General features: G+C 45.7%; 1 protein-coding gene across 5 annotated transcripts in view; it reads left to right on the top strand.

The window, feature by feature from the left end:
• UNC13D (unc-13 homolog D) overlaps positions 1-19,621 on the top strand; it is a 73,676-nt gene that overhangs the window by 39,505 nt on the left and 14,550 nt on the right. For all 5 annotated transcript variants that reach the window (XR_014214501.1, XR_014214502.1, XR_014214503.1 and 2 more), the window contains 21 exons: positions 318-410; positions 617-720; positions 1,551-1,668; positions 2,278-2,402; positions 3,317-3,407; positions 3,855-3,911; positions 4,277-4,374; positions 5,646-5,697; positions 7,041-7,171; positions 8,225-8,345; positions 8,915-9,058; positions 10,248-10,346; positions 10,918-11,124; positions 11,937-12,005; positions 12,764-12,843; positions 14,246-14,351; positions 14,479-14,550; positions 14,998-15,081; positions 15,706-15,826; positions 17,485-17,608; positions 18,536-18,741. Coding sequence is in view for 1 of the 5 variants with exons in the window: in XM_082203533.1 (XP_082059659.1) it covers positions 318-410; positions 617-720; positions 1,551-1,668; positions 2,278-2,402; positions 3,317-3,407; positions 3,855-3,911; positions 4,277-4,374; positions 5,646-5,697; positions 7,041-7,171; positions 8,225-8,345; positions 8,915-9,058; positions 10,248-10,346; positions 10,918-11,124; positions 11,937-12,005; positions 12,764-12,843; positions 14,246-14,351; positions 14,479-14,550; positions 14,998-15,081; positions 15,706-15,826; positions 17,485-17,608; positions 18,536-18,741 (2,302 nt within the window). In the remaining 4 variants the exon portion in view is untranslated. The remainder of the gene's footprint in view (positions 1-317; positions 411-616; positions 721-1,550; positions 1,669-2,277; positions 2,403-3,316; positions 3,408-3,854; positions 3,912-4,276; positions 4,375-5,645; positions 5,698-7,040; positions 7,172-8,224; positions 8,346-8,914; positions 9,059-10,247; positions 10,347-10,917; positions 11,125-11,936; positions 12,006-12,763; positions 12,844-14,245; positions 14,352-14,478; positions 14,551-14,997; positions 15,082-15,705; positions 15,827-17,484; positions 17,609-18,535; positions 18,742-19,621) is intronic.

The raw sequence follows: 19,621 nt of genomic DNA, 5'->3' as shown, positions 1-19,621 counted from the left end.
GATGGGAAAACTACATTCCCAGGATTATTTTGGGGAAGCCATGTGCTTTAAACATAACGCTTGCCTGGAGGAACAATCTTCCCCCACCATGTGCTGTTTCAGGGGTTATTCTGAACCCCTTCCAGTCAATTGAGGGAGGCAGAAGGCATGTAGGATGGAGGAGAGGAGGGAAGCCCTCATTTCGCTAGCAGAAGTCTTTGTGTGGGCTTCCACTGGTGGGGCCCAGTTAGTTGATTCTAGTCTGTGGTACGTATGCAGAGAACACCCTCTTCTAGCGCTTTCTAAAAGCTGGATGCCTGACATTGTTTCCTTTCTAGAGAGCCACCTCAGCCAGCAAGACACAACCGAGCTACACAGTCCACCGGCACCTTCTTCAGCAGATGGTTTCTTATGAGCTTCTTCAGCACCAGGTAAATGATGGACTTGACTTGGTTACTCCCTGTTTCCTTCCATCTAGTTCAATAATCTAATCTAGGTAAGTGGCGCTAAATGGAAACTGAGCTTCAGCAGAAAGAAGCACAAAGCAAGAGTCTCACAGAGCAACTGGTTGCTAGAGCTTCTCAAAGCAGTCATGATGTCAACAGGACTGCTACAGTCTCCTTCCTTTCCCTTGCAGGTGGGCAGCACTTCCTGGAATGGAGAGTTGAGCAAACATGCCAGTACAATCTTGTATCTGCATGCTACACAAAAAGATATTTCAGACTTCCACCAGGTTATGGCGTGAGTATCTCCTGCACTCTTCCACCTGAGGCAGCAGCTATTGCCATGTGGAAGTTACTTCAGCAATCAAATGGTATTAGGAGTTAGGATTGTTGCTATTTTCGGGTGGGATTCAATCAAATTCAGGTCATAGTTGGTTGGGAGGTCTTGCTTAACAAGCCTGCTTCCCCCAAAAGATTGGGTTTTTTTCTGATGTGGACCAAGTGATAGGGAAATGCACTGGAGGGTGTGGGATAACACTGGCTTTGATGCAACCTCATCTAACCTCCTCACAAACAAACCAGAACAAATGCTCATTAAGTAGCCAATGTCCTCTAATCTCTTTGTAAACAAACTGAGATGGAAGTCATCTGATGGTGCCTTTAGTCACAGATGCCTTCTGCTGATTCCTCTGTCAGTCCTAGAATCCCATTCATGAGTTTGATTCATTTCCATATGCTATGCACACATTGTGACCCCACCCTTCTTTGAATAGACCTTTCCAGAGCTATTTACTATTGACAGAAGAACTCTCTCCTCTCTCATCACTTAGCAATCTCCAATAACCAGTTTCAGCTTCTTCAACCTGGAGGTGGCACAATGGGTCAGTGCTTGTGGCTGTCAACCAGAAGGTTGATAGTTCAAGTCCACTCAGGGACAGCTGTGGACAGGATTCCTGCACTGCAGGGGGTTGGATTAGATGACCCTCAGGATCCCTTCCAACTCTATGATAATTCTACAAAAATCTAAATCCCACCCCGAGAGACATTAAGAAAACCAATCCCCCGTTTTCTGCAAAGAGATGAAGAGATTTCAGTGCTTATTGTGTGACCTCTCCTTGCTTGACACAGGCACTGGCTGGCTTACAGCAAGCTTTACCAGAACTTGGAGTTTGACAGCAGCTGCCTGCTTCACCAGATCACCAGCATAGAGTACCAGTGGGTGGAAGGTCGATTAAGACAGGAGCAGGTAAGAAAGAAACCTGAAATTGCAAGCGCTAGTAGAGTAGAATATGCCTGTCCAGCAGGAGACAGCCTTTGAACCATGTTTAACCTAAAAGGAGTTCCTGCTGAGTCCCCCATGTGGACTGATGCAGCAACACTTATGCACATGAATACTTAAGCATGCAAAAATGACCACTACTTGGCACCTCTCAGTGCTGTGGTTGCCCTTTACCAGGTTTTTGTACTTTCTTGTGTCTTTTCGTTCTGCTTTTGGGTCATTTTGGAAGATCTGTATGGCTCTCGTTACCGACAGAGAAGGAGGAAGGGTTGGGGTGAAACCGGCTTTGAGGTGTAAACTGCTTTGAGGTTTTGTGAGCTGCTTTGAGGAGTTTTAAATGTCTGACATTTTAATATGTTTTTATATTTTTCTGGAAGCCACACAGAGTTGATGGGCGTGGTGTAAATAATAACATTATTTAAATTAATCAATCCTGAGTGCTTTCTTTTCTCAACACAGCCTTTGATCTTTCTTGGGCGACTCACTTCTCTCAAAAGGTACTTCTCACTAGGTCTGATACACACACACACACACACACACAGACACACACAAATAAATATTTGTTTCTTTCCTCAGAATGTAGAACTGGCCGACTCTTTTCAGTCCTTGCTGGTTTATGGGATTTCTCTAATCCGGAAATACCAAATTGTCTTTCCGCTTTCTGCTCCTAATTCTACAAAGAAGCTACAATCACTGCTCAGGTGAGCTGTCACAAAGCTTCCCTATGAAAAGGACCACAATCAGCCCTCCCCACACCTTGGCTTAGGAGAAAAGAGGCAGAGCTGTGTGTCATATCTGCATACTGATGACACAGTCAGTCCAAGCCTACAGAGGATTTTTCCTTTTGCATCTGTATAGATGCTAAAATATTGAGGGATAAGACAGAACACTGAAGGACGAAAAAGGATGGAGTGTAACAGATTACCCAGAGTCATCTTCTGGAATGGCCCTTCCAGAAGGGATCAGCACCACTGTAACCCCATTCGTCAAACTCCTAACCGAAGGTGGTCTTTAAGGGTGCTAGGGTTGATGTGTGGAAAGCCATTAAGAGCCCTGCTAGAAGAGAGATCGCAACTCATGTGTGATAATAATAATACATTTTTATTTGTATCCTGCCCTCCCCAGCCAAAGCTGGGTTCAGAGCGGCTAACAAGAAGTAAAAATAGCACAGTACATAAAACCACACAGTCATTGAATTAAAATACATTCTAAAACCAATTCAGAATCAAATTAATGGCAACCATTGGGTTAGAGTTCTATGAGGATACAAAAGAAGAGAGGGGGTCAGACTGTGCCTTGGCCAAAGGCCTGGCGGAACAACTCCGTCTTGCAGGCAGATGTCAAGTCCCGCAGGGCCCTAGTGTTTTGTGACAGAGCGTTCCACCAGATTGGAGCCACAGCGGAAAAAGCCCTGGCTCTGGTTGAGGCAGCCTAACCTCCCTGCGGCCCGGGATCTCCAACATATTTTTATTTGAAGACTGTAAGGTCCTCTGTGGGACATACCAGGAGAGGCGGTCCCGTAGGTACGAGGGTCCTAGGCTGTAGGAAAATAAATCCTAAACCTTTATTCAAATAGCATTAAACTTCATCAATGCTTTTTTTCATTGCCACACAGACTCTTGGTGCAGATGTGTAAAATGAAAGCCTTCAGAGAACTTTGTACAGAAACCCCTGACCTTCAGGAAATGGTGACAGAGGCACTCAAGGTACATGGCCACTGGGCCTTTCCCCCCAAGCTCGCATTGAGATATTGAGGGCTTCTATATTCCTTCCTTCAGTGTGGAGCTGGAGCTAGAAAATGGTTAGTCTAATCCTGTTTTCCAAAACTGACCACCAGTGCTGGGCTTTGGGTTTTCTGTGACTGCCACCCTAGATAAATCCATTTGTCACCTTTTCTTCAGAGAGTCTGTTCAGCAAGTAGCATTTCTCAGAAGGCTCAAAAGATCAGTCTATGACCCCAGAAATTTTCTCCCTGTCTTGTGTGATCTTTGAGTATCTGGCACAATGTAGCTTCCAACCATGGCCCCAGATAATACATTGTTCAGATGTGATTGATCCCTGACTTCACATCTGAACATGGACTTTTAATGGGCTTGGAAGCATGTGGTGGAACATGACTGTAGTACTCTTCATTCCTTGTCCTGTTTTCTCAGACTGGAACAGCAGAGTGGTTCCAGATGAAGAAGCAACACCTGAAGCCAATGGTAAAAGTAAGTGTGTGTGTGTGTGTGTGTGTGTGTGTGTGTGTGTGTGTTTTAGTTGGACAGAGCTTACACTGAGAGCAAGTTGCTGGGTTGTTGAATTCCGCATCTTATAGATTCTGGGATGGATGAAAGTAGGCAGCGCTTCACACATTGCATTTCTTGTCCATATGGATAGACCCAAATGAGCTCTCATTTGTAGTTAAATGTTATCCAGACAATTTCAGATAAGGCCACCAGCGCCTTCCTTAATCATTAGCTGGCAAGTGGCAGAGGTGAGATGGGGAGGGGGGTGGATAGGTGGCGATATGGCGTACTGGCGCTTACCACCTCAAAAAAAGCACTTCCTGTTCCCTTCTCCATTCCTTTTGCAGACTATGGAGGAGTGTGGGAAGGCCCTGGTCACTCTTCTTCTGGAGGTGAATGCAGATCTCCAGCGGAGCCACAAAAGCTATAACAAATATTTCACCAAGTAAGTCTCTGGAAGACATTTTTCTGTTCCCTGTTCGGTCTCTCCGCTCAAGAAATATGTCCCAAAATCTCTATTCAGCAACAGAAGGTCCAAGCGGTTGAGACCAAGCATAGCAGAATCTTACCCCAGTGTTATAGTTGCCCATTCTTCCCAGGAGAATTAACTATTGTTTATTTTAAATATTACTTTACTTAAATACACACACACACACTCACACACTTATGTATGCATGTATCGCCTGACTTGTTATCATGAAGTCAGAAAGAAAAGTTTTAACGTCAAATTTAAATCTGGTTAGGCATTCAAATTGACTTATTTTGTACCACTCCCCCGGCCTAGAAATTTAATCTTTTGATGTTGTTTAAATCTCTCACATCTGCAATTCCTCAGATATTTCTGACATTTTTAGCTACTGTTTTTGGATACTTTTGAGGACAGGGCCTCTCCTTATCTGTAATAGGTATGAGTTACTCATGCGTAAGCTGGTGCCTTTCTCGGTTAATTTTGCCTTGTTAAACCTTTCTGACTGCACAGCCCCTTCTCATGGTGGCTGCCTCAGTCACTGGCAGAATCCGTCAGTGGGCGTTTCTTGAACCTCTTCCAACATAAAAGTTGTTTGACACCCAGTCTCCTCCTCCTCTCACTGCGCGGGAGTCTTCTGCGCAGGGAAGGCGTGGGTAGCGGAGGACCTGGGCTCTCCTCACTGATGTCCAGTGAAGAGTCCTGGAGCCCTCTCTCCACTTCCCCCGTCTGCCCCCCTTCATCCCTGGTGTTGTGCTGATTGGCTTCCCCCTCTACTGAGCTGTTTCTCCCCCTGCTGCTGGGTCCTTCGCCAGCATCATCTGGGAGCCTCCCCTTCGCCTCTCCCTCCAATGTCAGTTCCCTGACATTATCCTTCCTCAAAATGGACATAGGAACTTAAGAAGAACCTGCTGGATCAGGCCCATGCCCCATAAAGTCCAGCATCCTGTTCTCACAGCAGCCAAGCAGATGCCTGTACACACAAGCAGGAACCCCGAGCCCAAGAACCCTTTCCCAGTTTGCAGCAGCTGTTGGCAAGTCCCAGCATGACAGCTATGAATTACTCTGTGTAACCTGCTTGCCTTTTGGTTGGCAGTTCTGGGGGTCCAGCTTGATTGGTACTGAAAGGGGCTGGATCTGGCTCTGGGCCTCTAGCTGCAGGTACCTTATTACCGGGCCTGATAGGATTCAGTAATACAGTGTCTTGGCACATTTCTGACCACCTGTTTCTTCCTCCTCCTCCTGTGTAGCACTGTCAGAGTGGACCTCTTCTCAATTGCGTATCTCGAAATGCAGGCGCAGGTGAGTAGCTGCTTTGTGGGTCAGTTGCAAAGAGGACTTCAGTTCTTTTATGGGCCACAGCAGTGGTGGAAGAGACTGGGGAAAGGATGAAGCAGCTGCTGCCTCAATTTTTATTTTTATTTTTTGTCATAAGCAAGAACTCTGGGCTTTGTCTGCTAGTTCCAGTGGGTGGTGAGATTCACCTGAGTCTTATTCGCGATGAAGCTTCACTTGCCCTGAACCAGCTATGTTCATGTTTCATCTCAGGACTGGTTCACAGGTCCATTTCATATTGGCTTTGAATCAGTGTGTGTTCCAACCAGCCCTGTGAGTACATGCAGTCCAGCTCAGGTGCTAAGAAACCCTGCTTGTTTTTGGTGTGAGTTTCTGGCCATGGCTTCTCTTGAGTGTTTTGATGTTGTAGATGCTCCGGGAACATATTTACACCATCAGTCATTACACACGGATTCAAAATGGGGTGGGTGTTTTTTTTGGCAGGGTGTTTTTTTTAATGTAAACCCTTTTTTGCAAATAAGCCCTGTGACAGGTCACGTGGCAGATCCATTCAGGATTAATATGCCACAAATGTGTGCAATCCTTCAGGTTCTTCTCTAGGTGGAAATGCTCTGTGGTTATCCTTTCGCTTCATGTGCCTATTGAAGGTTCAGGGCCTTGGGTGGAGTGTCCTGGTTAGCCTATGAAAAAGCCCTTTGCATGTTTGGAACAATGGCATCAATTAAAAAATAAGGCATACATACATCCTCTTTGTAGACTGAGAACCCTAGCCATTACGGATCCAATTTTCTGCATCGTAGAGGTTGGAAAATGTGGGGAGAGAAGCACAGGCCCCAGTATGACTCTGTCCTTGCCACCCTCACTTACCTGGCAGTGACGGCCTTAATTCCCAGGCAGATGATGGGTGGTGGAGGAGCAACAGCTACAATAATAGCAAACCATGCAGGGCTTGCATCTGAGCAGGATGCATATTGTGACACTCCTGACCAAGCTTCCTCAAACTCAGCCCTCCAGATGTTTTGGGACTACAATTCCCATCATCCCTGACCACTGGTTCTGCTAGCTAGGGACCATGGGAGTTGTAAGCCAAAAACATCTGGAGGGCCGAGTTTGAGGAAGCTTGGTCCTGACCGTGCTCCTTAGGCCCGGGATTTTCCAGTATCTGACCAGTTGTGTTGTAGGCCAGCTGAATTTTTAAAATAATAGTTTTCAAAGGCTACCCAAAGCACACCTTATCAAATGAGTCTTCCCTGAGTCAATAGGAATGGCTGTTTGCCCGCTGGATTGCAGGGCCTGCTGCATGTTCACCAGTTCTCATTGGCCAACTCTAGTTTTTGTTGCCATTCTAGGTTTCCCATTATGTCAAGGAGCAGCTGAAAAAGATTGACAGTGGCATGTCCCAGCTCACAGCAGAAAGTCTTTTCCAGCTCTATCTCAGCCTGCAGGAACTATATCGCATGAAGGACCTTGTGTGCAACAGGTGCTGACCTCTTTGAAGGTCAAAGCTTTTGCTTTCAGCCTTGGGTCTGTTCTTATGGCCACCACATGGAGGCTCCTTATCCATTTCACTAGTGTGTGGCCATTTCTGAGTGTGTGTGTGTGTGTGTGTGCGCGCGCGCATGTGCATTCTTGTGTGCTTATAGTGTTATGAGTTTGGGGGCGGGAGCAGGCTGCATGTGAGGTCGTCCCAACCCCTGAATCCAGCAAGTGTTTTTTAAAAAATAAGCCAGGCTATCTTACTGTGTGGGTTAAACCACAGAGCCTAGGACTTGCCAACTGCAACCCCAGAGTCAGTCACAACTGGACCTAATGGTCAGGGGTCCCTTTACCTTTACCTTATCTTACTGTGTATTGAAGTGATTGCCTGGGTGATGGGCCATTAAAGGAAACAAAGGAAAGGGGGCTCTATGTGAGATAGCAAAATAGCAAATGTGTGGGGCCCCTCCCTCAACTCAGAGATAGTTAGAAGGACAAAGCCTGAGTTTAGAGTTGAAAGTGGCAGTGATGTAACCTAGAAGTAAAGCAAAAAGCCGGAGAGGGAGTTAGAGCAGCACCCTGAGAGCAGTGTTTGATTTCTGTTTGAATCCAAGGCTTGTAGCTATTGGGAGAAATAAGATCCTTTTGGGGCATTAATGCTGCAAACCCCTCCATCATATGCTCGGGTTGTATATACGTGCAAATAAACCATAGATCATAAAGACACCAGTCTCCGCTGTGCCTCATTAACATGATAGTACTGCAGCAATAAAGCTGCCAGTACATTTGCAAAGCTATGCAGGGTCCAGTATGGTTTCAGAAGGAAACATGAACCTTGGAACCCCTGGAATCCTGCACTGCTTGGAGATTGGGAGTGGTGTGCAAAAATGCACAAGGAAGGGCCTGTTGGGGCAGCCTTGCTATTGTTGCCCCTGACCAGGATGACTAATCCATGGAGCAAATTCAGGCAGAAATTTAGCACAAGTTACATGACTTAGTCTCAGTTACTGAATCTGCCGGGTTAAGTAGGTTCTGGTTTTGTATCTTTTCTTTCCAGGGAAGGTCCTCTTGAACTGACAAACTACCACCAGTGGTTCAAGGAAGCCATCCCCAAGTGGCTTCAGAAGGCATACACCATAGCCTTAGAAAGGACTCAGAGAGCTATCCAGGTAGACCAGGTAATGAATGGATCCCCATCCAGGGAAGGGTCAATTCTTATTGCTTTCAGCCTTATGGCATTCATATAAAGAATCTCCTGCATTAACAGGTGACTTTTGCCAATAGAAATGGTGACCGTTCTGGTGAGATGCAAAGCGGGATTAAATCCCAAAAGGAACAATGTGTGCAAAATCATCATCATCACTATTAGGTTGAAGACACATTTAAGCAGTGCTTTTTTTCCTTAAAAAAATGAGAGAGGTACTCTAATTTTCCTACTCATATTGAAATACTACCCCTCAATGAGGCCAAACTTAGATACACAAAATGTTTAGGGGTATGCATACCACCGCACTGTCCCCCGTACAGAAAAAAAGCAGTGCATTTAAGTAAGTCCTAATAGCTACTTCCACTGGACCAACATCACTGAAGTAAGTGGAGCATTCTAAATTAAGTGATTGGAGGAACAGCCAGCCAGGTGTGAAAATCCCCTTTTGTTCTAGAGATTCAGGCTCCAAATTAAATGAAGCACTCAACAAATCTGCACTTGATTATTTATGCCCGTTTCCTTTCTTTTGTTTCTCTTCAGCTGACACCACTAGGAGAGCTGAATAAGCACAGCACATCCACGGTGGACTTATCAACTTGCTATGCTCAGATGGTAAAGACCTGGCAGCAGCTGGACTGGCCGGATCCTGAAGAGGCCTTCATGATCATGGTGAAATTTGTTGAGGTGCGTATACAGTAGGGAATGGGCTATGTTTCACTTTCATCTGTGATCCACTCATAAGTCTTTTCACTCTTGTTTCCACGTTAATTGTGAATTTGTGCAGAAATCCATACAAAAGTAGCATTTAAATACCCATGTATTTTTTTAAAAAAAATATATTTCAAAATTTTAAAATGCATTGTTTTTCAGTATACTGCACATACTTCTAAATATATTTTGATACAGCTTTTAGATTGGAGAACTGTGTCATAACATTCAGGAAGTGCAAGAGCTGATGGATCTTCACATTAGCCCTGGAGGTGTAGTATAGAGCCAGATGTTCCAATTTAGTAACACTGAGATCCAGTGGGATGCACAGAAACAAATCCTACGAATGTTGGGGAAGATCCACCCTACTGTAAATGACTTTGTACATGAATCTTGCACTTGAAACTTTTAAGATGCTGGAAACAAGGATGCCAGCTGAGAACCTATAGTCCCCAAAGAGGCATAAACAATGAGACCCAAAAACAATCAAGCAGGTCAAGAGCAGCTGAAACAACAAAAAAGCCCAATGCTTTGCGCTTGCACCTGGTCTCACAGTTTTTTACACTTTCTCTTTCATTATACTCTGAGAAGTAGTACTTCAGAAAAGAAGAAATACATTATTCCAATGGAAAAAAGAACAAACCTTAATTTGGGATAGAGGATCGGAATATTTGTTAATTATTCTTATTTCTTAAATACAGTGGTACCTTGGGTTAAGAACTTAATTCGTTCTGGAGGTCCATTTTTAACCTGAAACTGTTCTTAACCTGAAGCACCACTTTAGCTAATGGGCCCTCCTGCTGCTGCTGCACAATTTCTGTTCTCATCCTGAAGCAAAGTTCTTAACCCAAGGTACTATTTCTGGCCTAGCAGAGTCTGTAACCTGAAGCGTCTGTAACCTGAAGCGTCTGTAACCTGAAGTACCACTGTATATTTCTTGCCCGCTTGCCACCCCTTTGATCCCTAATGACCCGAATTACCCCCCAGACCAGATGTATTTCATTCTTATGATGCTCTTATTGTCTGATGAAGGAATTGCCTCTGCCTACACCTTCCCACATCCTTGTAGGAAGCAGTGAAATCCAAGTGATGAACTGATGCATTGGGAGTTTTTACCTCCATAGAGCACAACATCCTCAAGCGACTTCCTTTTTTGACTTCTTAGGACATATGTAAAATTGCTCTGATGTACTGCCGACTGATCAAGACAAGGGCAGAGGAGTTGTCATCAAAGAAACACAAAGAGGGAGAAGCAGCAAACAGGGTGAGCGATGGAGCCAGTTTCCGACAAAGGGCGTTGTTCAAGTAGGCTTTTGGGAGGTGGAGAAGTCCCGCTGAAATATACTCGGAGTCGAGTGTGGATTTCATGCTCTTTATTCAGCTCATAGTAGTGAGGAATGTCAGTTCCCCCGAAATGTCTGCTTTATATACATTAGTTACACAATGGGCCACGTGATTGGCTAATTCTGGGATTCTCCTGTAGGCCAATCAGGTTGTGAATTCACTTCCACCTGGAGTTGGATTGGGTGGCTCCTGAGGACCAATCAGACTGCTGCATTTTGGATCCTATTGTTTTAGGACCAATCAGACTGCTGCATTTTGGATCCTATTGTTTTAGGACCAATCAGACTGCTGCATTCTGAATCCTATTGTTCTAGGGCCAATCAGACTGCTGCATTTTGGATCCTAGTGTTCTAGGACCAATCAGACTGCTGCATTCTGAATCCTATTCAGGACATAACACCTGCCAACTCTTGAGGCTACAGAATTCTGCCATGCTGCTTCACAGGCAGGTGAAATGCATCAGTTTCTTGCTTTATTTCTCCCCCCGCCAGCTCTGTGTTGTGGTGAACAACATCGAGCAGCTCCGCATGATGATCCTGAAGCTGCCGTCCCAGCTGGACTGGGCGCGCCTGGAGCAGAAGACGGGAGCGGTCATTGCGCCAGAGCAGATCCAGCACACCTTGCACCACCAGCTTCAGGCTACCGTCACTTGCCTCAACAACGAGATCCGTGGCGTGGTGCAGACCCTGGCAAGCAAAGTAACCCGGCAGCCTTGGCTTTTCTCTTGATAAGCTCAATCTGGCAGGGAAAGGTCTGGGAGGGTCATGGTTGGAAATGGCAGAATGGGGCCAACATGAGACAGTCCGTGTTTTGCAACCCATGGTTATAGCTCCCTAAGATAAAGCTGTGTGCATTCTGCACTTCTGTACAAGAGCCATACTGAGCATGCAGGATTTTGTAGGGGCCATACAATTCAGCATCTCAAGTAACCCAAGATTTGTATGAAAACAGTAACATTTGTTTTAAAAATTCTTATGAAAATTTCACGCACTGCTCTATGTGAAATTTCAGAAGCCAGAGCAGAAGAGGAGAGGGGGGAACCTTCATGGGAAGCTGTCTTCATACGAGGCTCAGGCCAAATAGCCTATCTTGTTCAAGATTGTTTACATTAACTAGCAGCAGCTATCCAGCATTTCCCACCTGGACTTTTTATTCATGCAAAGCAAATGCTTTGCCCTTCAGTGCCCCCGGTAGTTCCTTGTCTAAAGCAGCAGAAATGTTGTAAAAACTAGCAAATAGACACACCGTTGGCAGAGGTGGTTCCAAGATTGAGGTTGAAGAAGGGTGCTCACTGGCTGCTGCTGCTGTTCTTGGTCCCCATTCTCTGCTTGCTGCTCTTCCTCATCTCTTCCTCCACTGTAGAAAAAGTATGTTATATCGGAATGCAATGGCAGCCTTCCATACCTGACTAATGCAGTGATTACTAAGATAATGTATGTGAACTGCTTTGAGCACTTACAAAGCATCTTCCCTCAAGTAGTAGTAAGCACATGCGTTTTTATTTTGACAGCTGCATGCTGGAATTGCCAGACACATCCAGGAGCTGTATACCTGCAGCGCTTCCAGGGACCCAGAAGATGTGAGTCTTGGAATGCCGGAACAAACTATTTTTTCTAGGCTACATGCTGTTGCGCTAAACGTGTCTCTTTTGCCCTATCCATGTCTCGTATGCTGCCTTAGCTAGTCCTACATTCAAAAGAAACCACAACCAAAAATAGTAATGCCCCTGGTTTTAACTCTCGGCCTTGAACTGTAATATCTATGCCTTCTGGAGCTTAGGGGCTGTTTGACTTTCCTGCAAATAGTTTGGCTTTGGAGCAATATGTTAGATCTCTGTAGAGGAGGTTCAGGGAGGTGTTCAGGAGCCACAAAGGAAGGTGGCAATGGGGCAGCTTGAGTCACTTCTGAACTTACTGAGATGAATGAGAGTATGTAAGTTCATGTCAAAAAAAGCAAGCAATCATGGCGACAACCACCTTGTTCCACAGCTGTTACTACCGTCACTTTATTGTCACTACCATTGTATTACTACTACTACTACTACTACTAACAATATAGAATTAGCTTTGAGAACTCCTCCACAGAGCTAAGAGATGTTGATATTTTCTTTTTTTAACATCTTCCAGGACTATCTAAAGTCATTATTTTTGTATATAACAAAAATATAGCACTTTAGGTAAAAGCCTTTGAAATGTTATGCTGGCCATTTTGAGCAGCACCAGAGGAAGGCATTTTCACATACCTTGTATGGAGGCCTCTGAAATGTTCGATATACACTCTACAGTGCTCTTCCCTTTCTCTCTGTTTTCTCTAAACTTTTTCTCCCTGCCGTTCTAGTGCATCACCCCTTTAATGCTATTTTTGGAATGTGAGCTCCAGTATCTAAGTGGGAACCTGGTCCAAGAGAACTTCAACAGGTGAGCCAGAAGCCTGACATTGTTAGGATCTTTTCCCCTCATCATCATTTTATAGTAGTCTGTGGCCCTATCTTCTCCCTCCCAGAAATTCTGCAACTCCTTGGGAATAGCAAAGGCTGAAGGAAGACAGGAGAGTTTAATGCTACTGGGAGATGAATGAGGGGCATCCGACAGGTAAAAGGCCCAGGGTGCCAGAAGTTCAGAAGATTTGCCATGGTGTCAGTGTGAATAATACATGGGTGAACCACAGCAGCATGCCAGGGTCCGTAGACAAGGAGATCCACTGCTTAGTTTCTACATTAAGAACACACAATCCCAGTGTTTCCCTGCTGGGTTTTGAAGCTCTCCAAATGCAGATTTACTAGTTACTGCTATTGGAGGGGGGCTGGTCATTCTGCACATGCCCAGAGGCATTCCATTCTTTCTTTATTTCGACTTCCTTGGGCCCCAGTGTTGAAACCCTAGCAAATCAGCAAGATGTTTGAGAAGGGATCAATGAGACACAGGGTCTTTAGAGGCCTCCCAAATGTCTTGTTCTTCTGAACTGTTTTTGGAAACCATTATGGTTAAAAAGAGGTGCATAAATATTCTTACGTAAATAAAATGAAATATTGGAGCTCCTTTGAATGCTAGTGGGACTCTCCAATGCTATGTTAAAACTTTATTTTGCCAATTTATTTCTGGGTCTAGGACTGCCTATGATGAGTCTACTGTTGTGCTTTTAAAAAAAATAATAACCCCCCCCTTCACCCATAGTTCACCTCATTCCTCCACAGAATCTAGTTGGAAGTTGATAAATGAAACCTCTGGGAATAAGGAAGTTAGTAAGATGCCCCTGGCTTGCTTTCTTTTTCTTTCTACGGGACCGCCTCTCCTGGTATGCCCTGCAGAGGACATTAAGGTCCACAAATGATAACATTTTGGAGGTCCCAAGTCACAAGGTGGTTAGATTGGTCTCAACTAGGGCCAGGCCCTTTTCAGTACTGGCCCCAACTTGGTGGAACGCCCCAACAAGAGACTAGGGCCCTGCGGGACTTGCCATTTTTCCGCAGGGCCTGCAAGACAGAGCTGTTCCGCCTGGCCTTTGGTTTGAACTCAGGCTGACCCTTATGTTTCCCTCCTCTTATGGTTTTGATCTATGGGCTACTTTTAAAATGAGGCTGCATTTTAAATGGCATTTTAACCTGTATTTTAATTTGGTCCCCCCCATTATGTTTTTACTGTAATTTTTACTGGTGTTAGCCACCCTGAGCCTGGCTCTGGCTGGGGAGGGCGGGGTATACATAAAATTATTATTATTATTAATTATTATTATTATCATCCCAGAGTCTAATGGATTCTGCTGGTATCCAATGGCAACCTACCGTAGTTTCTATCTCTGCTTTCTCTCCCCTCCAAACAGCCTCTTGGAGCTGCTGTGGAATCACACTCTGGACATGCTGAAAGAGGCTGCAAAACAGCAACTTGGCAACTTGGCGTACTTCAAGAAATTGCAGTGTGCCCTCAAGGTACTTAGACATGTGGAACAGAATGTAGGATGGGGCATCTGACTTTCTTTGCTGGGCTTTAACAATGGAGCATTCATTCTTTTTCCTTTTTCTTCTTCTCCCCACCCTCACCCCTTTCATTCCATAGAACTTGGAGCGGTGTTTTCATGGAGAGGGCTGTGGTCTGCCAGAGGACACCCTCCACAATGCAACATTTACAGTAAGATGCTACAAGCCCAATTGGGCTCTCTGGAGCATTGGGAGTGGGGCGAGGGATCCCTCCACCACGAACAGGCCAATCAATCTAGGGACTCAGCTACACTCGTCAATTATATCATTATGATTGTGTGACACCAGATGGCGCTGTAGAGCAATGGGATTTTCCATTAAGAGCTTTTATAACGTGTTTTTCTATAGCACTTTTTTAAAAACCGATATAGATCCAGCCTAGGCACGCACGAAACATCACCTAAGAATGGTGGTCTTGCTGATCACCAGTGATGGGGTCCTTAGAACAAGTGGGCCTCCCGTCTTACTTGCTGCTTGGATTACCTGTTTCAAATTTAATTTGTCTTGCATAATCTGTCAATTGGGGGGGAGGTGTTTTGTTTTTTAAACAATTGCTTAATACTAGTACAATTTCTGCTCAAACCTACTTGTCTCCTAGGCTCTGGAAGAAGAACTGGACCTTTGCTCTTCCACCAGCAGAAAACTTATCCAGAAGTACTTCAGTGCCCGAATCCAGCAGCAGGTGTGTGACTTCAGTGGGCTCTGGCTCCTGTTTATGAAGAAGACGGCATCTCCTTGTTCGTTCTTCCTTGTGCTGAACGATATTGTTACATCTTATTTTCTTACGTTATTTGTGGCTAAGATCATCACTGTTGATTTGCAGCAGGGATGTGAGACCTGTGTTCTTATAGGCAAATTAACGGAGAGTTAGGTTATGTTCTGCTCATACTGTTGGAGGCAGTACACCTCTGAATACTAGTGGCTTGAAAGAGGAGGAGGGGAGGGAGTTGTTGTGCTCAGGTCCAACTTGTGGGCTTCTCATTGACCCCTGATTGGCCCCTGGCCTAGATGGGGAAAAAGCTTGATCTAGCAGGCTCTTACATTTTGTGGCCCAACAGTTCTTATTAGATCACATATCCCATCCTACCTGATTATTGGCCATGCTGTCTGGGGCTGATGGGTCACACTCCAAAAACATCTGTAGGGGCCATGGATTCCCCATCCCTAATTTACCGGATGGAACTTGAAGTGATGTTTATCACCCTTTACTACTATGGTATAGGGAGACCAGGACCATTAATTGCTGGCAAGCAAACTGGGGCATTTGAAATGCATCCTGACTTCTCTGCTTGTTCTTATTTCTTAGACAGAGGCTAGCCCTGAAAAATACGGGGCTGTGACCATCAAGGCCCTTTACCGCCACTCGGAACAAAAGCTGCGCGTCGAGGTGCTCAACGCTGTCAACCTCCTTCCCCTAGACTCCAATGGTGAGAGAGCCCTCGAGCCAAAGGAACGTGTCTCATTCTCCTTATTAGTGCAGGCGCGTGAATCTGGAATGCTGTGTACGGTTCTGGCTGCCTCTTCTCAAAAAGGAGTTGGGGAAAGTTCAGAAATGGTTGATCAGAATGATGATAACAAGGGAGAGTGATTCACTTCCCTTATGAAGCAAAGTTGCAACATTTGGGAGTTTTAAGTTTAGAGAAAATGTGGTCACAATGGTGGCTATGCTCTGCCTTCACCGTTGGAGGCAGCAAGGCTTCTGAATAGCAGTTGCTGGAAACCACGGGAGGGGAGAGTGCTCTTGCGCTCATGTTCCCATGGGCAACTGTTCAGCCACAGAAAAGAATGCCAGACTAGAAAACTGAAAAATACAGGTTGGTGTTTTGTATAGACGTTGCAGAAAACATTCATGTGTGAGCAGCACTGATCCCATCTGGGAGTCCCCTTCAAATCTGAAAGGCAATTGCAATTGCTGGTAGTATGGATAAATACAGCTTTAATATCTGAAGGGAGAAGGGGCTGAGCAGTCTGTAGGAACTACAGTGCAGTTCATTCACATTTCCAGAAGAGGTGGTTGTTGTCTCACTTAAGTGCTCCTGACTCTGTGCAAAAATCACAGTGGAGAACATTGAGCGTTTACACACTTGGCTCTTTTAAGAACACAGTGTGAGCTCTGCATGCTTGGGACCTGGAATGGGTAAATAAAGATTTTAGTTAAACTGAGCCAAGGGAAAAAATGGATGGACCTGCTCCAGAGAGTTGCTGCATCAGGAAGGTGCCCTTTGCCTAGTGGCAGAGACTAAGCCTTTTATGCAGAAGATCCCAGGTTGAATCTCTGGTAACTTCAGTCAGCTTAAAAATATTTCAAGTAGCAGGCTAGGAAAGATGCCAAGTTGGAGAGCCACCACTGCCCCATCAGACTCCACAGCATTGGGCTTGTTGTTGTTGTTTAGTCGTTTAGTCGTGTCCGACTCTTCGTGACCCCATGGACCAGAGCATGCCAGGCACTTCTATCTTCCACTGCCTCCCGCAGTTTGGTCAGGCTCATGTTTGTAGCTTCGAGAACACTGTCCAACCATCTCGTCCTCTGTCGTCCCCTTCTCCTTGTGCCCTCCATCTTTCCCAACATCGGGGTCTTTTCCAGGGAATCTTCTCTTCTCATGAGGTGGCCAAAGTATTGGAGCCTCAGCTTCACGATCTGTCCTTCCAGTGAGCACTCAGGGCTGATTTCCTCAAGAATGGATAGGTTTGATCTTCTTGCAGTCCACGGGACTCTCAAGAGTCTCCTCCAGCACCATAGATAGACCCAATGCACTTACTTAGTAAAAAGGCAGTCTCTCTTTCAACCCAGAAGGCTGAAACTTAAATCTCAGCAGCCGTAGGGGGCTTGCTTGCTAGAAGGTCTTTGATGGGTCAATAATACTTGGCTTCCGTTCACAATTTATCAGAAGAAAGTACTAGCAAACATTCTACGGTGGGGGAGGGGGTGAACTAAGATAAAGACTCTTAAAATTGCAGGACACCACCAGGTGCCAAGTGAATGCAACTTATGCTTGGGGGTTTGTTAGAGGAACAGATGCCCCTGGACTGACTTGCAGTTTGCTAATGATTACTCTCTTCTTCATCCTATCCCCCTCACCCCCAGGCTTAAGCGACCCCTTCATCCAACTGACCCTGGAGCCACGGCATGAGTTCCCTGAGGTTATGACACGGACAACCCAGTGCATAAAGAACAATCTCCACCCTCTCTTTGATGAAGTATTTGAATTGTATGTATTATTATTATTTATTGAATTTATATACCAACCTATGCCCAGAGATCTCAGGGCGATTCATGGAATAAAATAAAAATATAAAACCACAGAATAAAAACAACAACCCAGTAGCTACCCTTCTCTCCTGCCCTGCAGACCCTTGCCATGGGCTGGTGTTTTTTTAAAGCCAGGCAGCACCCACGGGTCTCAAACCGCTGGAAGTGATTGTGGGATTCAAGCAATGCGTTGGTCAGTGGAACCACTGGGCTAAGATGGCTCAACCCTTGCCATGGTTGATACAGCTTGATAAGTAGCATGAGATGGGGAAGGCTGGTCCATTACAGCAAGTGGGGTCCTGCCCCACCAAGCTCAGTCTCCCCTCAGCCAGCATCCACTTGCCCTTACTTACAACCAATCCAGGGAGTGGAGGCCCTGGCCGTCAGCTTCCTCCTCCTGAGCCTCAGTTTTGCCCTTGTAGAACGCAGTGGTTGGTGGGTGGGGGAACAATGCTGAAATTACCGTATTTTTCCATGTATAAGATGGGTTTTTTCCTAAAAAATAAGGGGGTGTCTTATGCACGGATACATCTCCCCCCCCCATTTTCTTAAAACGGAGTCCTCAAAAATAGGGGGTGTCTTATACATGGGGGCGCCTTATAAACGGAAAAATATGGTAAGTCAGCTTGGCCTGTCCGTGTCTCTGTCTCCCCCTACTGTTGGCTGTTCTGCCTTCTGCCCTAACAGTCCCTCTGGACTCCAGCCACTATTGCCCACGAGTGTCACCAATTATTTCTGTTCATGCTTTCCCACTGGTTGGTATGGTTTGAAACACAGAGGAATCATTCGTCTGGTACTTTTTGCTCGGAGGGAGTGCTTCTTCCCCTCGGTTTGCAAAACGGAGTCACTCAACTCAGGCCGTCCCCATGCTCATTTCCTTTTACAGTTTGGTCCCTCCAGAAAAATGCCAGCAGGATGGGACGTGCCTGCTGCTCACCGTGTTTGACTACGACACCTTAGGAGCCAATGATCTGGAGGGAGAAGCATTCTTCCCCCTCTGCAAGGTGTTGGGGCTGAGTGAGGACGAGGAAGCCATCAACCCTTCCAGGGTGCCGCAGACCCGATTGTCCTTGACACATCCCGGAACTGCTGGTGAGCTCGTTACTTATACATTCCCAGCTTCACTTGTCCTTCTCCTTTTTGGCCGGCTAAACCTGTAGCCTCTTAGCAGGCAGGGTCATGGGCTTCTAGGCACACACCCCTAGAAAATACAGGTGGTGGTGGTGGGGAAATGTTCTTTTGTTCCAGACCAAGTACTAGGCTGTATATTGAAATGCTCACATTTTAGTCCTGTGATTTAGGCTTGTATCCTGCGTAGCGCTAAGTTAACATTCTGTGAAGTGCCCCCTAACTCTACCCTGGGGCTTCCTTCAACAGGGAGTTTGCAGTGGGGCGAGAGGGGCGGGAGATGCTGTCTTTTGCTGTCGAGTTGGTGGCAAATTATATCTGCACAAACACAGTTATGTACTACTAATCTAATGAAGCCAATTTAAAGAGTTTACAAAAATTCAAGCTGATGCAGCTGATGGGTCTTCCAGGCTTCTCTGCTGACCAAGCAAAGGGAAGGATTTTGTTGTCCCCTATGGGCCCCATCTGACCATACAGTCATGGCTTCTCCCAAAGAATCATGGGAGCTGTAGTTTGTTAAGGGTGCTTAGAGTTCTAATGGAACACCTATTTCCCCCCAGAGAGCTGCAATTTCCAGAGTGGTTGAACCGTTGATCCTTCTTCTCAGAGAACTCTGGGAGTGGTAGCTTTCTGAGGGGAGTAGGGGTCTCTTAGCAACTCTTGGCACACATAGCAAACTACAGTTCCCAGGATTCTTTGAGGAAGACCATGGCTTCTTAAAGTGGTATGATACTGTTTTAAATGTGTAGTGTAGGTGGGGTAGTGGTGCTGGGAATTAAGAGTTCTGCTGCCTGCATTTCAGTCCCTTCCCACAGGGAGCATAGGGGGAATTGTCAATATTCCT

This window comes from Podarcis vaucheri (assembly GCF_965113315.1).
Source record: "Podarcis vaucheri genome assembly, chromosome: 2".
NCBI lineage: Eukaryota > Metazoa > Chordata > Lepidosauria > Squamata > Lacertidae > Podarcis > Podarcis vaucheri.
This window is presented reverse-complemented; position numbering and strand designations above follow the sequence as displayed.